The 17575-nt window shown below is 36.2% G+C and overlaps 1 protein-coding gene across 1 annotated transcript in view; it reads left to right on the plus strand.

Moving 5' to 3' along the window:
* The first annotated feature begins 1735 nt into the window (after positions 1-1735).
* The window catches only part of CFAP47 (cilia and flagella associated protein 47), a 360776-nt gene continuing 344936 nt past the window's right edge, over positions 1736-17575 (plus strand). Inside the window, exons 1-7 of the mRNA XM_075774464.1 lie at positions 1736-1900; positions 5220-5371; positions 10960-11075; positions 13091-13229; positions 15475-15703; positions 16343-16503; positions 17364-17497. Of these exons, the coding sequence (XP_075630579.1) occupies positions 1739-1900; positions 5220-5371; positions 10960-11075; positions 13091-13229; positions 15475-15703; positions 16343-16503; positions 17364-17497 (1093 nt within the window). The 5' untranslated portion in view covers positions 1736-1738. The remainder of the gene's footprint in view (positions 1901-5219; positions 5372-10959; positions 11076-13090; positions 13230-15474; positions 15704-16342; positions 16504-17363; positions 17498-17575) is intronic.

The raw sequence follows: 17575 nt of genomic DNA on the forward strand, positions 1-17575 counted from the left end.
TATGACATTTGCTCGGAACTAGTTAGTTGTTCACTTTTGAATTTATTTCCAAGTACCAGAATGTGTGATCAGAAAGACAGGATATTTCCACATTACTTTAATGTGAAAACTGAGGAATAACCCAAAGTAAGATAAACTAATGAGCTTGTGACTTTTTGGCATCATCATGATGCCTGTATAAAGTCTCAAAAGGTTTCTCCTTCTCTGTTTGGATCAGATATTTCTTAGGTCTGATCTTGTGTCCCTTGACTTTCCTCAAGAATTCATTCAAGCATCAGAGAAACTATGTAGGAGTGTTCTCAGTTCTCTAGTGAAAAAGCAGAGGGAGTTTAATTCTTTGATAAGGTAATCTTTTCTTTTAATATTTTCTTCTTTTTTTTGCGTGTGTCAGTTAAGTACAATCATGTTACCATAAAACAGATTCAAGTAGTCTTCCCAGAGAACTCCCTTCAGCTGCCTGAATCTTACACTTAGTGCCTGCAAGGTTGTATTCCCACTCATTCCCCAGTAATCTACAGATGGGTAGCTATCACCTGTATTTTTAAGAGGGACAAAGAGACCTGTTAGCATCCTTCCCCAGTGACACAAATAAAGGCTCTTCTCTATCCTTGCTCTCTCTAGGTTTCTTGACCCACTAAAAATAGGCTTTTTGCCCTTTTTGTACTTCGCAGTTCTCCTGTGCCATCCACGTTTGAAGCTTCTCACATTTGACTTTTAAAATATAAATAATTTGAGTCCTCAAGCACTTTCAGGGAATGAAGTAATCCAAGGAAAAACATTTGGAGTTAATCAAAACTGATGTTTGAGGTTCTGTGTACACGCTGTGCCCTGCTGCTCCCCCCCCCTCGCTACACCGAAGCAAAGCACAACATGGCCCATTATCTACCTCCAAGTCTGCCTAAGTGCTGGATTCTTGTCAACCTCATTTTACCACTTAAATTCCAGCATAGGAAGGCATAGGGATACAGAACAGGAACACGTCTTTCACCACTTAGTAAATGCATGCAATTAGTGCAGTCACCGGCACTGCAGGCACCGAGCTTTCCATGTGTTCGCATCCTGTTTTCGTTCTGTGTAGATCATGTCTGTGATTAACGTGCATGCCCAGAAAAGAAATCAGGCCATTTTTATTTCAGTTTAATCCATCTTTACTTTAAGAAACCCAAGGCCAGAGGAGCATCCAGTTTGTATCACCCTCTGCTGTCCCGCGCCGTTGTTGGAGAGGGACTTGTAGCAGGAAAACACCTCACGTGAACAAGAGGGACCATGCTGGAAAAGCCCGAGCCCCCCAGGGCGGCATCAGCTCAGGTATCTCTTTTCTGGTAAACACAGGCCAAAGGGATGGGGGTTTATTTCCTTCCAGCTCCTGCCCGATCTGGTGCCCATGAAATGGCTGCCCTCCACCTGTCCCAACAGGTCTGCCTACTACAGCCCCCTGCACCTGCCAAGGCGGCAGCGTCCGAGGTCGTAGCAGAGCAGACTCAGGCTGCAGGCCTGGGGAGACCACAGGGAAACACCACAGCTTCAGGCTAAAAGTCCCTTCCCTTGGGCAACGACATCGCGGGCCGGGGACGCCTAGACCCAGCCCGCTCCGCTGCCACTGCCTCTACTCCATCTCTCATCATCCGATTGGTGGGTTTGGAAACGCCGCTCTTTTGCTTCCAATCAGCGTTCTGCGTCCGTTGCTAAGCGATCGTTTCCAGCCCGCGCTGGTCGCCCGGGTGAGGCCGTGGCGGCCATGGCGGCTGGGTGGCGGGACGTGGCGGGGGTGCGCATCGCCCCGGCCGAACTGCGCTTCAGTGACACGGTGTCGGGGGGCCGCTACCGCGCTGCGCTCAGCGTCCAGAACCGGCGGCTGGAGAGCTGTCGTCTCCAGCTGCTGCCACCGCGCCGGCCCCAGGTGAGGGGTGGCAGGGAGGGATGCGGCGGGGAGTGTCTGCCCCCCCCCCCGGGCCCGGGCGGGGGTGAGTAACGGCGTCGAGGCCTGCTTCTCTCCACAAGCCAGCTGTCGGCTCTGTGTTTGTACAGCACCTCGCACCGCTCCAGCGTGCGTGAATAACGGTAGTTCCTCGTGGGAACACCCCAACCCGAGTCCCGCGGGTCTGTGTCCTTCCCTCCCGGGCTTGCTCTGAGGAACTTGGTCTGTGCTTGCCAGGCTCTCCTTGAGATTCTCCTTGCAGAACATTGCCGGAGGAAAGTGTGTCTTGTGATGCCACTTTTATTTTTTGTAGTTTTGCGGGGGCACATCAGCGCACAGGTTTGCCCAGCTAGGTGGGTCCTGTGTAAAAGGCTGGTTGGGCAGGTGTAAGTGCTCGTCTGTGTTGAGCCACTGCAAATGGAAACTGCTACAATGGATGCCTGAGCAGCTTTTGAGACTGACTGGAATTTGTCAGTGAATTGGAAATTAATTTAAAATAGTTGAAAAACTGGATAAATTAGAAAGAATAAGAGGCAATTTTTTGAGCTGAAGTTGTCTGAACTGCAGGAGGGAGGTAGTGTCCTGGTTTATCCGTTTCTTGTGAGAACGTGTAGGTGTTATTTCTATGATAACTGAAAAAAGTTCTCATATAGTGCTTCAAATGAGGCTGCTCATTTGAAGCCTGTAGTTCAGAACAAAATGAACTCCGGCCTTCCCAGTACTATGTTTTCCTGAGATTGTGAGCAATTTGAAGAGAGCTTCCTTGTTTGTTAAATCCATAGTTTCAGTAGAAATAAATTAGCTTTCTTGTATGTCTTACTACATCAAGTCCCTTGTCAGTAACAAATCCTGCTTAGCTTTGCTGGCTGGCTTTGCACTCTCCAGAAATTTTATCCCTCAAGAAGCCTGTGAATTTCTCATTATTTCAGGGACAGTTATGCTGAAATGGATCATTTTGCTATGGTGTGAACACCAAATTTGTGAAGTGTTCCAGATCAGCTGAAGGGCACAACTTTTGAAATTGTTTTTGCTTGGATTTCCATAGGGCTGATTGATAGCTCTATTACCTCATTTCTGCATCGTATTCTTCGAAGTTTTTTGAGTGGAGTAGTCCATTTGTGGTGCTTGCTTGTGGAGAGCTTTCTCAGAAAAGAACGTTTTTCAATCTTTTCTCTAGATAGTATGATTACTGTTAATAGCATCTGATTAGTTCTGGAAAAATCATTGCATAGCTGGACTTTTTAAAGGCAAATGCATCTTTACAATTCTAACCAGTTTAGCCCTTGACTTGTAACATATGTGGGCCCAGCAAAACCCAGCTGTGGTTAGTAGTTTTATATTGGTCTTTCATCTACCTATTTTATTATCTATTAATTATGTTAAAATTAGGATCAAAGGGTTGAACTGGAATTGGGGGTTGAACAGAAGCTGATGTTGTTTTGTGTTCACAGCAGCTTGAACTCTGAATAAGTATATTGCAGGTTAGTCATCAAAATTATTGTCAGACAATTGAAGTACCTTGGATAATTTCACTATCTGAGTATTCAGCCTTTCTTTTTGAGGGCAAGAGTGGCCAAGACTGTGTATGCATTTTATTCCCTCCTAAAATTTGCTAATTTGCATGATGTAGACAGCTTGATTTTTATTATACTGTAACTGAAGAATTTTGGAATGAGCTGGAAACTGTTGAGAGTGCTTGATTTTGTATGGCTGTGCTTATTCTGTTTTGTTAGTTTTCATCAGCGTTATCAATTTTTCATGTGCTCCAGAAGTGGAAAGACACAGTTAATTTTAGGAAAGAGAAAAGGTTACTCAATCATAATTTATGAGTTTTTACCTCTGTATCTCATGCCTTTGCTGAGTATTTTAATGCTATTGTGCATGAGATGACCAATATGACGGTTAGGGGACAAGATTCCACTTCATGTGCTCCTGGAAAGGTCTGTTGTGTTGCCCTTTTCACATTACCAGACCTTATGCTGCTATTTGTGACTACATAGCTCCGCAGTGTGTGACTCATCTGTAAATTTCCTGAGATGTTACATTCATAGAGTGCAAGAACTGAAAAATAACCTTCCTTGAGCTGTCATAGTGCATGGCCAAGAAATGCCTTTCAAGGAATTTAGCTGACAAAGCAGTTTTCTGTAGGTTTCATTAAAAGTTCTTAGTACAATATATTTATTTTCCCTTGTATAGAAAGAATATGCATGGGTTTTTAATTAACAATTAATTAAGAGAAGAGATAAATTTTACACACTTCAAAATTAAAACATGACTTTCTTTCAAAATAAAGCCCATAATCATGATGCATAACAAATTTCCTTCAGTTGAGTGTTTATACTGCTAGGAAAATTTTAAAGGAATAGAGGGATATGTTCAGACAATAGAATCAACAAGTGGTAAATTGTTTGTGTTGGTATTTCAAATGTAAATTAGAACAGAAAACTTAAAATAATGCTGGGATGACTCCCTTTCAGAAATAAACATTAATTAAACTGAACATGTAGAGCAAAAACCTATTGCATAGAGTGATGTGAATTGTAAGGAGTCTGAAACACCAGAGAAGCTCTAGACCTTGCTGTGAGGCTTTCCTAGGAATGTGGGAAGTGCTGGATTTCCCACTATGTGCTAGTAGACTACTCATGTATTCTGTTCAAGGAAAGATGTGCAAGAGGTGTTGGATATAAGCAGATGCCTAGAGACAAATCCAGAATTATTTTTTGAGAGAGGAAAAAGATGCTTTCTGTCAACCGCTTTCTGGGGTTCTTTTCTCTTTCATTTGACCCCCCAAATTGGAGGTGCCATAGGCCTTTCAAGCAGATTTTCAACATACAGTGAGACTTTCTGTTGACGTCAGCGGAAGGTTGATCAGACCTAGAAAAAACTCTTATGCTGTCTTCTTTTGTTGCTGCTTTGAACTGAGACTTAATCCTTCTTACTTTCTCAGGTACTAAAAAGATTCTGCATTGAGTAGTAGCTGACTTAATTTTGCATTGCTTCAGAAGGTTTATAGCAACAGTAGGAAAAGCTCTCTTGGAAAGACTCAAAATTATATTTTGCTAAACCTACTATTCCTTGTAATTTGATGGGTTACTACTCATTTTGTCCTGCTGTTTTACTGTAAAAAGTCTGGACTTCAGTAAATAGGAAGAAAAATTTTATAAAATCCTGTGTATTTTAAAGTTACTTGTGAATTTTAAATCAATTTGTGTATTCTTCTGAAAATGAACCACATGTATATGTTTTTTAATCTAGAAATGTTTAACAATTTAAAAAATATTTATGTTTTTTTAAATTTCAGTTTAAATTGATCGTGAAAAATCCAGAAAAACCTGTTGCATCTGGACTTCAAGTTACAGCTTTTGTAGAATATTATCCTGAGAGTGAAGAAGATCTTGAAGACAGACTACTTCTTTTAGTAGAAGATGACATGGTTGATATCCCTGTGCTTGGGTATGATGGTCAAAAGTTCATATACTGCTGTTGCTATTTGCAGTTTAATCTTGTGGAAAGTTCGCTAACACCTGTTTATTGCTATGTAATTAATCTGTCAATTGCACTGAAAACAAATAGTAGGTTTCCTTACAAAAGCAAGATTTTTTTTTTTCCAGAGCAGCACACAGGTAAGAAGTTAATTGAGGTGATGTCTCTCTAAGATCCTAGAGAGAGTTTGGGGTTTTGTTTTTGCTTTATTCTAAATTGGTTGTAATAACTTTGATAATTTCTAATTCTGTATCAGCATTAGACAAGTTTGAATCTACTCTTAAAGTCTTCCCTCCTTACTGAATCACTTATATAAAAAATAATTATAGTAATTTTCCATATTTGCAAAACTAGATTATAGTGAAACATATGTTGCCTAATTCTAAAAAGATAGTATGTGTTTTAGAATAAGGTCACACATTCACGAATCATTTTCATTAATCCATGTGTGATTGTGTGTGCCTATCTATGTGTGTGTGCATGGATATATGTCTTATTGTATACAACATGCATATTGGTTGGAAAAAATAAGCTTCTAAATATACTTTATCAGACTTAGGCTAGGTGGTTATCTGAGGATGAGGGGAAATTGCTCTGGAATATATTTCTTTCCTTTGTCTATAAAGAGAAATTAGAATGACAAACTTCTGTTGACAGTTCCAGCTTTCAGATGCCTAAATTAGGACAGATGAATCCCATAAACTATTGCAAATCATAGTTTTTTATGAAAATCTTAACATTACAAATTACATGTACAGATAGAAAGGAATTTCCATGGAAATTTTTCCGTATATGAGTTGTTTTAAAAATCAAGCAATCCCACAAACGTCTCATGCTAGCCTGAAATGTGTAAGGTTTTGCCTTTAGATAAGAAATACTTGCTCCTACATTTCATTTACCTCTTATGTCTTGATTTTTTTCCACAGATTTGTTTTTCCTCGTTTCATCTTAAAAGTTTTGGGATTTTTTTATTGTAATGTTGTGCCATTGTTAATGTAGGACACAAATAGTTAAGCCTGACTTGGGCCTTTTCAAGTTGTAAATTTTGTCTCTTTTTAGCAAAAAACTGTCAACCATTAGAAGACTTGGAAATAACAATTTCAATTAGCTGCTTTTTCTGTGGTGTTTGTAAACTCTTATTCTCATAGAACACAGTATTAAACAATGCTGTTATAGCTTTCTTGAATAGCTTTAGAGAAATTTAAATGGAAAGCCCTAAATGCTTTTCTTTGACTGAAAGACAGGGGTGACTTTTCATGAGGTAATACAGAACTCAGTATTCAATATGATCATTTTACTATTAAAAATAGCTGTCTCTAAATATATTCTCCCAATGTTTCCTAGAAGAAAAAAGTGATTAGGGAGCACTTTAAATTTTTTTCTATTTTTACTTTTTTACTTTTCTATTTTTAATTTTTTGAAAATTTTTATTAGGGTAGTGTTGTGGAGGTAAGACAGCTTAGGATGATAATGCTACTGGTGACTCCTTTCTGGAAAGGACTTGTGGTAGATTAAGTATTTCAAATCTTCATGTTTAACTGGCTTTTGCAAGGAAAAAAATTGACAGGCTATAATAATTGTTTTTATTTGTTTGTTTGAAAAAGTAAATACACTTTGTTTCTTTTTTAATCACTCTTTTCCCAAATGTATTTTGTGTCATGCACGTCTGCTGTTTATAGATAGATGATATTCAATTATTGCGCTGAAGGGTCACTAAATATATAATAAATATATTTTTCTACACAATCATAATTTAAAATGCATCATTAACCATTTTGTGAAAATAGTGTATATGTGATGTAACACTGGTTGAGAAATACTTGTCAAAAGATTTTTTTTTTCCAATTAAAAATTGCATTATCACTATGAAATGTCCACAAAAGTCTTTAATTTGATGGAAGAACCTGAAAATATTTTCAAGGAAATATTTGCAATGTTCTGTTTTGCATGACAGACATTCCCGCTCCCCTGAATTTATTTATTTCTGATGTGTTTTTCTCCTCACTTCCTATTTAAAAATTTATGCATTTTTGTACATTTTTAATAACATTATATTATTTCTACTGATGTATCAATAATTAGTAAACACTAATGCTACTTTTCCTAAAACATCAAGAATTACAATAAGTGATTTTAAAAATTGTTAAGGCTATACTTAGGTTTATGCCCAATTACTATGTATTTTTGTGACACACAAACAAAATTTCTTATCAGCTACAAACTCAGATTTTTGGCCAACTCAAATACAGTGTTTATTTTTATCATCTCTGGTGAATGTCACTCAGATTGTGTACTGGCAGTACCTTTGAAGAGTTGTACATTTGCAAAACAGAATTAAGTTTTACAGCATGTGACAGCAAGTTCAGAAAATTCATAAATATAATGCAAGATAATGTGTTATTGTATCAGAAATATTTGCAAGTTGCTGATATTATTTGGACTGGCTTCTTTAAATGTCTGCTACTTCTGTCTTACCTATTAGCTTATTTGTAGTCTTCTTTCTTTGAAATTATATTCTTTTTCAGCTTTTATTTCTGTATGGGTTATAGGGTGCTATGTACTTACACATAATTCACTATGAACTTGTAGAAATTATGGGTCTGCATGTTTTGTGCATAAAATTTTGAAAGAAAAGTGCACTGGTGGTTTAGGAAAAAAAGCATGAAAAGACTTAACCCTTTTACAAACAACTTGTGTGATCTCTTCAATCATGTCTACTGTTCACTTTAAGATAATCTTCAGTCTAGGATGAGATTCACTGAGAGTGTAGGAAAGGTTAGTTTCCCATACAACATTAAACTGCAGTAACACTCCACTTATTTTTTGTAACTGTTTATTTGGTAAAATATGCCACCAAGATAATTTTATATCTATTGTGCTTTAGTGACATTAATATCACAGTTGTTGGTTGGCAGGTAAAATAGCTGTTACGTGTTTGCCTGGCTCATAATACTAGATCCAGTGGTTAATCATATGGATTTATGGCTCATGTTTTGGAAACCAAAAAACAATCTTAGCTTAATCTCTACAGTACCATGGATTTATGATGTGCTCAGTAATACAAGTATAATGATTTAATTATGTAAATATTTGATTGCCATAGAAAATACTTAAGGTTTGGGAATGTGTTTCAAAGAAGCCAGTTGCAGTTGTTTGTGGTTTTTTTGTTTGTTTATTTTTTAAAATGAGTAACTGGAAATCTGCATCCAAACTATGTTTTAAAAATGTAATAATTAAGAATTATTTTTTTTTTTTTAAATAAGAAAACATTTGAAATTAGGCATTTCCTGGGGTAAATTCCATCTTCACTAAAAAATCCAAACCAGCAAACCAAACCAATCAAAGAAACCTCATCCTGTGTTAAAAAACCAAGACCCAAAACCTTTAACTTGACTGTTTTTCTTTTTGCATAGGTCCATATCTGTTAAAAAAATCTCACTGCAATTAGAATTTATGCTTATTCCTGTCTATTTGGTGTCACGTTAAAGGGTACGAGTCTGATATGTGGCTGAGGGATGCCCTCCCGTTGAGTCATGAGGTTCAGAAAGGACCCCCTCGCTTTCTAAACTCCTTCTCAGAGAAGAGCCTCAGCGCAGCAAGGTCCAGTCTTAGTCCCAGACTTGGTCAATGGTTTATGTCTAAAGGATTATGTGTGTAGCCACTTACCAGAGTCAACGTTTGCATTCAGAGCCCCCTAAAGGACTTTCACTGAGTCAGTTTCGCAAAGTTGAAAAAGAATAGGTAATTTATTAAGACGACAGATAGAAAAAGTTTGGAATTACCATTGATAAATACACTTACTGCAATACTGCTGATATATGATTATAGCGCTAGCAAAATGCTATTCCGGGTATTCTTCACCAAAAGGTGAAGGTGCAATGCTTACCAAGAAAGCGTCCCTATCTTGGGTGGAGGGGAAGGAGCACAGCCCCTCGTCTGCCTCTTCGGGGTCTTCAATCTCTTCTCTACCCCCAGGGGTATTTTCCTCAATATCCTTTATACCTTAACCTTGGCTGTCCCCTTCCTGGGGTGACATTTAATGTGAGAGTCGAGTACTATAGTCATATATGTTTGTACTTCAAGCTCATTATCATATTCAGGGATGTCAACTTTAATATTAATTTCATGTATAATCAAGCAACAGGTCTCACTCTGGGCACCGTGGCCTTCAAGATTCTGTGTAGAAACCATTTATCTGCTTATTCTGCATTCTTCAGCCAAAATAGGATCATCCTGCCACCGTAAGACTCCCTCCTTTGGCTGCTTCTCATGCCGACCTTGTGGATCTCCATCCACAATGTTTGCACAAGAGATGAGTGGACACCAGCATTTTTAACCTCTTATGTTCAATTCTCACACTTGGGAAGTTATATATATTTGGATCTTGAGAGGAGAGATACTTGTGTTTCATCTCTCTAGCAAAGCTTCTTGGAAGAGTGTTTGAATACTTGGAACATGTGAAGTTTTTACAGTCTTTTCAAGTGTACTCTAATCTTGATAGCTGTTTCCTGGTTAGTTTTTTGTTTTATTGTTTTGCTGGGTTTTTTTGCCACATCCTGCTGGTCTAGGCCATCTCTTTCAAGAATTTACTAATTTTTTTCCCCATTGCATTATATTATTAAAGAAATTTTAAACCAGTGTATTAACGTTCCCAACAGCTACTTCTTTTGTTGCATTTTTTAATTTTTTTTTTTTCTTTTCTTGCTTTCTCTACCCTGCTGCCTGCAATAGATTATATGGGCAGAGTCTACCTGGCTTGGCTTTCTTCATTTAGTCTTCTGTACTGCATATAATGCAGATCATGAGATGCAGTTGTTCCTGCATGTTCCTATTGTGGTTAAGAGGAGATAGACTGCTGTGCTGATGTAAAATTCCAATGGATTTCAAACATAAGTTTATGTGAGATCAGAGGTGTGATTTTATTGGAAATTGAGCCCTTTAAAATACAAGTTTCCTGAAGCAAATGTGATCTTTTTATTATGGCTAAGCAGTACCCAATACAGTGATGTCATCATGCTGGCTGAGGCTCTTAAATAAATAATAGAAATAACTTGTGTTTTATCCATTTTCTTCTGTCATAATAAGTTTTGTTAAAGCCACATAAAGTAGCTACAAAACAAGAAGACTGTGAATTGAAGCTGGCACACATGTTTTCTCTCTGCTATTAGTTCAGGGAGATGTTGAAATATGGTGAATGTTAACTTTGGTCTTCTTTTGCGATGCAACTAACTCGAGATAGTTTTATTTAAAGTTCTTTGTGCTATAATAAAGTAATTAAAATTAAATAGAAATGCATACATTCCATTTTGGCTAACTGTTTAAAGCTATATTGTTTTAAAGTTATAGTAGTTAGTCATTAAACAGCTTGATAGATAGCTAGGTCTTTTTTACATCTTCCCTGTGTATACTGTACTGCTGAAGTGAGTTCCATAAATGATGGTAGGGGAATTAGGAGAAAAGGAGAACTCTCTTCCACTGGAGTGCTTAATTGAATTTCTTCAAAAATGCAAAGGTATTTTCAACTTTTGAGAAAATATAACCATGTCTTTTCTCTGCAGATTAATTCCATGTTGTTATCTGGAAACTGAGTTGGAGATTAATTTTGGTACAGTGATTGCAAACAGTAAAATAATTAGTAAAGAAATTAGTATTTCTAACCATGGATCATCTTCAGGTAAATATTTAGTATGCATTAAATTATACAAATATTTTGTTTTCTTGAAAATGCAATTTTATGAAAGTTAACACTTTGATGGCCAGGTAGAAATTAACTGAAGTTCTGGGTTACGTGGATTATGGGTACTGTAGCTAAAGGTTCTATAAATGGCCAATTGCTTCTGTAGGCAGTACTATGTTTCTGCATAGGGAAAAAAATGAATTTAGGAGTTCTCTACTTTTAAGTCCAATCTGAAAGATGTAAAAATAACCATTGCTCGTTGGCTTATTCTGCCAAGCTTAAATAACAGCAAATCATGTCTGCTTTTGCTTTGTTGTCTTTGTGATTCTGTGACCCCAATAGCTGTCTATTAAATGAAGAACTACAAGCTCCATGTACTTTCAGAGCTGAGGTCTTCTAGGACTGGAGTTGAACTGTATTTGTTATCAGAAGATAATGAGATGTTGTTTATCTTGCTGCCATAGCTTTTGAAATCATACAGCTTTCAAAACCTGCGCATCCTTCAACTTCTGTGAGGGACCCTTCCAAGGAGTATGAGAGACATGGAGAACAGAGCATAAGAATGCTTGTATGATCCAAGTAACCTATCTGACTGCCTTTTCCACTGGACAAAGCTATAGACACTTTTCTCCAGAAGTAGGGTGGCAACTATGCTAACTTTCAAATAACAAATTTAAGGCAGTTAATTACTTTTGTTCCTTGCTTGTACAACTTATTATATCACAAAGTACCTTTATTTTCATTAGGCCAAGGTTGTGTGAACATTTGCTTCATGGATTTCCATAGGAAATGTTGTGCCAACAGAAAATACATGATTGTAGAAACACAGAAATGGGTTGCAAATATTAAAAACAGTAAAATCAAATGGCTGTCTAGTTAGAACAGAATTTTTTTTTTTTCCAAAAAGCAAAGGAAATTTTTTTTTTTCCTAACCAGCTCAACTTAAAGATGTAATATGTAGTTTATATAAACAGCTCTTACTCATACATACTCTTTCTTTGAGGAATGATATAAAGAAAATGAGAACCTACATTATATATGCATTTGCAACTAATTTGCATAATGTAAATTTTCTCATGTTGTATTGGAACTGTTTCTAGTTATATACTCTGTTGCATGGTGCACGCAGGCTGCATGATGGCATTTTGCAGGATTGGACACAGGCAAAATTCGAATGAAAGAGGTGGTTAGTGACCAATGTATTGAGGGCAGACAATACAGGAACAGCTGCTGAATCTGTGTTTCTGTAGGGTCTGTAAATCGTAATACAGCAGGTCGCACTAACAGACAGCACATAAGCTGTATCAACAGGAAATGCTATATGCTGGCCTGTGATTCAAGCATTGCATTTCACATGTCATCCCATGCACAAAAGGAGTCCTTTGTTCCTGCTTCTGATCTGATATCAGAGATTATCTGTTGTCTGAGGTCAAACACTGCATTTTTCCTACATTTGAAGCAATTTCTTGCTATCTATGATGTAATGGCAGATAATTAGTGCTGCTGGTTAAATACACGTATAATAATTTTTTCACATTTTAAAAAATATTTTTATAACCTAGAAACGTTCACTGTTCTCTTCTGTAATAAATTGTGTTGTGTATGTACCAGATAATGAAAACTGTTGTTACCTGCAATATGGACTTAACTTTCTGGCTACGGTAGCTGCCTAGAGCTGTGTATAAAATATCCTGTAACATACAAAATGTTACTTACAGCCACTTTATAATAAAGTCACTTTTGTTTGGAATGTGAGTATCTTTTCTGTTACAATCACAACTCACAAAGTTGTGTTGGACATGTGGGTGTAATATTTAACGAAACTCTGGAAATAATGATCTACTCTGTGTTAGAAATGGTTTTGAAAAAGATTAACTCCATGTTTCCTTTTTCTACAGGAAAATGCACTGCTTGTGAATAACTGCATTATGTGTTTTGTAATTCCAAATGTGTAATAGAAGAATATAAATCTAAAACTTTATGTATGTTGTGTAACATTCTGTTTCTTTTAGGTACATTTAAAATATCATATGATGGGGTTGTCTTGCTTAACATAGAACCTACCAGTGGAGTGGTAGAGCCGAATTCTGTAAAGATGGTTAAAGTGGATATCTGCACAGATGTACCCAGAATCATCAAGGAAGTGATAAAGTGAGTGAATGACTGAAGAAATCCAGCCCTATAAATTGCATTTTTGTCTGTTATTAATTCTAATCTTTATTATGAATGTTTAAAAAAGTTAAGCTGCTGGGTGTCAGTTGCAGTCTTCCACATTTATTTTTATTAAATTAATTTGATGAGTATATTAACTCCACAGAACAGTGAGACATAAATTGTGAATCTGGCTGTTATTAAAGATCTCTCAGAAGTTGTAATGATACAGGATATTTGCACATTTCTCAGTATACAACTAACCAAGAACTTTTGAATCTTTCACCTTTCTACTCATCATGTGTTCCTTACTTTTTTACATTCTGTAACTTTGCTATTTTTCTTTAGGCTCTATGTATTTCAGGAGTCTCAGAAACATTATGATGTCCTTTGGTGTATCTTATTTGAAATGGAGGCAATGTATTTGCAACCAGTAACTCTTTTAAGAATGGACTATTTTTAAATACCTACCTTGTTTCTCTTCAAATGATGAATATAAACTTTTTAGGAAGTGCCAGAATTTGGAAGTGGATACCAATGTGGAAAGTCGTTTTCCATCCTGTTTTCTTATAATAGTTAATAGGGTGTGGTTGGGTTGTGGGTTTTTCTGGGGATTTTTGTTTGGTTTTTTTTGGAGGGTGTGTTTCCTGTTTTGTTTTTAGATTATTAAGATATGCCTTAAAGTCCAATTCTTCCTGTTCTTGCTTTTTGTAGCCTGTTGGAAGAGGAAATGAAATGAAAGGAGAAAAATTCTATTAGAGTGAAAGGGAAGACAATATTTGCATTTTGCCGCATAGTTACATCCTTCTTCATATGATATTTTCTTTGGTTACTGAGTTTCAACCTTTTGGTTGCTAAGTGTCATGCTTTGTGCCTTTCCTTTGCTGTGCAGGCTACCACCACTGTTTTCTTCACCCCATCTTGGTTAAACAGCTGCTTTCTTCAGCAGTCTAGTAGATGGTTCATCTATTAAACTGAAACAACATAACTACACAGAGCTCAGATTTCATTCTTTACCCGTTCCTTGCCTTGAATTCTACCTAATTCTGTCAGTGAACTTGTAATTTCTTAGTAGTCATTGCTATATCCTTTAGACTAACTGAAATCTTAAGTTTCCTTGTCAAGCCTTGCACAAATATTTAAATATATGCATATACATGTGTGTATGTATGCATTTAAACAAATAGAGTAATATTGTAAGTCTTTACAATGGGTATTTGATGGAAATTTGGCTTGGAGAAATAGTACGGTTTTCATGGAAACATCCTGGTTATTTCAATTTGCCTTGTCCTCTAAGCATTTTGCTTCTATGCACAAGCAAAATTCTTTTCAGAAGAATCTACTCATATTTTTTTGAGATTTCTTTTCTGTCTTGGAGAATCCCACAGTCATGCTTCAGAAGTTGAAAGATGATATTTAGAGAGTTTGAGATCCTCTCCCAGATGTCTTGTGTAGTTATGTGTGACTATTCAAAACAAAGATTTTTAAAATTATTTATTTTTTTCAGCTCAGAGGCTGAAAGGTTGAAAGATGATATTTAGAGAGTTTGAGATCCTCTCCCAGATGTCTTGTGTAGTTATGTGTGACTATTCAAAACAAAGATTTTTAAAATTATTTATTTTTTTCAGCTCAGAGGCTATTCAAAGGATAGTTGATTCTATTAGAACAAGGTGTTATATTACTAAATTTGATTCTTTTGTGCAACAAGAACAAATATGCTTTGTTCCAGTAGAATTTTAATAAAAAAGATTTGTACAATGTCTATAAAGTCCTTTGGTGTTTTGTGGTATCATCAAGATCAAGCATTCAAACAGGAACAGCAAGAGTTATTTTATGGTTATTCAAATGAACTTCTAGCTGAAGTTGCCTAAGAGAAAATTACTCAGTATAGGCCAAAACTGATATCTAGATACAAAGATTCTCAGAAATAAGAGCAGTGTTTCATCTGTGGAGAACTCTGATTCTTTGGAGAATTGTTTCAAACATTAAAAAAAGAGGGAAAACTCAAAAAGCTCCCCAAAACTCTACCATGTAATGTATGATTCTTCCTGATTGGTAATATTCCTGTTAAGTATCACATTATCAAGCACACTCTTCCCCCCTCCTGCTTAGTTTATCTATGGAAAGCCAGTGAGTTGAATGCTCTGATTTAGTTCAGTTTTGCATAGGTTCTAATATAAACGAAACTGATTATTTCTAACACTTTTCTACATTACCTATTGCTGCTTGCTACACTTACTGACAGAGTGGAGTTGGAAGGTCATGGCTGCACTGAAGTATGGATCAAAGCTGTTGTGGTTGAACAAGTTCTTAAAGTTCTAGGAGTGTCGTGTGGAAATATATTGGAATGCATTAACTTTGGACCAGTTTACTTTGGATCTTCAAAGACTGAACAAATATCTTTATACAATGAAAGTCCTGAGTGTGTGGACTGGGTAGCAGTGCTGCAAGACAATGCCATTGGAGGAGAGATGGTAAGAAACTGTTCTGGTTTTTATTTTAGTTGAAAACTTGTTTAAATTTCTGCTTCTGCATTTTTTGTTTCTCAATGATCATCTTCTAGTATTGTTTAATATGTCATACTATTTCCTGATCAATAGGCTTTCTGAAACTTAAGTCCAACCAGCATTTTTTTTTTTTTTTTTACTATAATTTAACCTTGGAATTAAATTTTCCTTGTTTCTGTTTCACTATATGACATCTTAACCTGAACAATGTTAAGAGCGCTCCCTGGGTGTGTTTTTTTGTTTGGGTTTTTTTTGAGTGGTTTTGTTGTGCCTACTGGATTTCTTATAATTTAGTAGGAGTTATTGAAATATATTTTGGTATTCTAAGATGTTAAGCATATGTAGTTTCACTTGTTTTTCTGACAGTGAAATCATCTGAGTGAGCATCACCTTTAAAAAAGGGAATTCAAAACATTGACATGAAATTGATGTTTAAAAATTGGTTAATTAGCCATGTGATATGTAACTATGTCAGTTCTATTACTTCTGTCTTTCTACTCATTGTGACAGATATGAAAATGTATGTGTAGGAAAAAAACCAAACGACTAAACACAAAAGGGGAAGCCGAACAGGCTGAACTATTCCATGTTTTGATTATTTTTTAGGGGACAGATCTTCAGAGGAGTGCAGATGCCGCTTTACAAGACTTAAGCTTCAAAAATAGAACAAGAGATGTAGATGCTTCCACCTTGATCTTGTGCATCCCTAATCAAGGAACCTTGCTACCTTATGAGAAATCTTTGGTCACATTGTGCTTTAGTCCAAAGTGAGTGAGCGGTCCAAATTAGACACGCACACACAAGCTGATTGCTCTCAACTATTCTATAAAGAGCTGTGTTAGAGAAAATAATTTTAAATTAATGTGTCTGCAAATTTTTTTTCTGAATGACTTCTTATATATTTGCATATGTTAAAAGAAATTGATTGGCATCATACTACAAATGAGACAGCAAAGTCTGAAGTGATTATCTGGGAGACATTTTATAATACATTGAGGATGAGTTTGAACAAAGAATTGGTTAAGCTTGTCTTGCAAGACCAAGAATTTTATTATGTTTTGCCAAGGGAACTAATTGCAGCTCCCATTAAATATATTGTATCTCTAAAGATTGTTGAGAGAGTACTACAGTGTCAAATTAAGTGCCTTTTTAATGACTGCATATTTATTTCATAAAGATACAGTATATGTGCAGCATTATGAAAAAATATATCTATTTCATCACCAAGAGACTGAAACATTTTGGAGAGCTTTCATTCCATTAAAAAAAAAAAAAAAGTAATTATAAAGCAACATTCCTTCTTCGGATAATAAAAGAAGAAGATGTGCTCTTGCTATTTTCCCTTACTTAAGTGATTATTATGCATGTAGTATTAGTTTTGAGAACTGTTGTGGACTGGAAAAGATATAAAATGACCGGTATAATAAGCATACAGATATTGTTGAGCTTAAATTTGTTAATGTTCCATTTTCTGAAAGGAAGTATAAAGGTCATTTGTTCAAGCTGTAAGCAACAGCAAAGAAGCCAGACTGAATAATGAAAAATAAGCCTTGATTTTTTTGTGGGTTGGGGTTTAATGGTTTGTTTTTTTTCCTCATCTTGTAATTGGAGATTGTGACTCTTACAGAAAAATTAAAAGGGACTTTGGAGTGAATGACTCATCACAGAAACAAGATTACGTACTATTTCTGAGATTTGAAACTGTTGGGAATAAAAATGGCTATCTGCAAGCCCTCAGTGATGGTGCCACAGCAATCACAAGTATGTCACCAGAAATGTATAGTCACCATCAGAAATGTATATATAGATTATAAAACTGTATATCTTGATTTTTAATTT

The sequence above is a fragment of the Balearica regulorum genome, chromosome 1 (assembly GCF_011004875.1).
Source record: "Balearica regulorum gibbericeps isolate bBalReg1 chromosome 1, bBalReg1.pri, whole genome shotgun sequence".
Lineage (NCBI taxonomy): Eukaryota > Metazoa > Chordata > Aves > Gruiformes > Gruidae > Balearica > Balearica regulorum.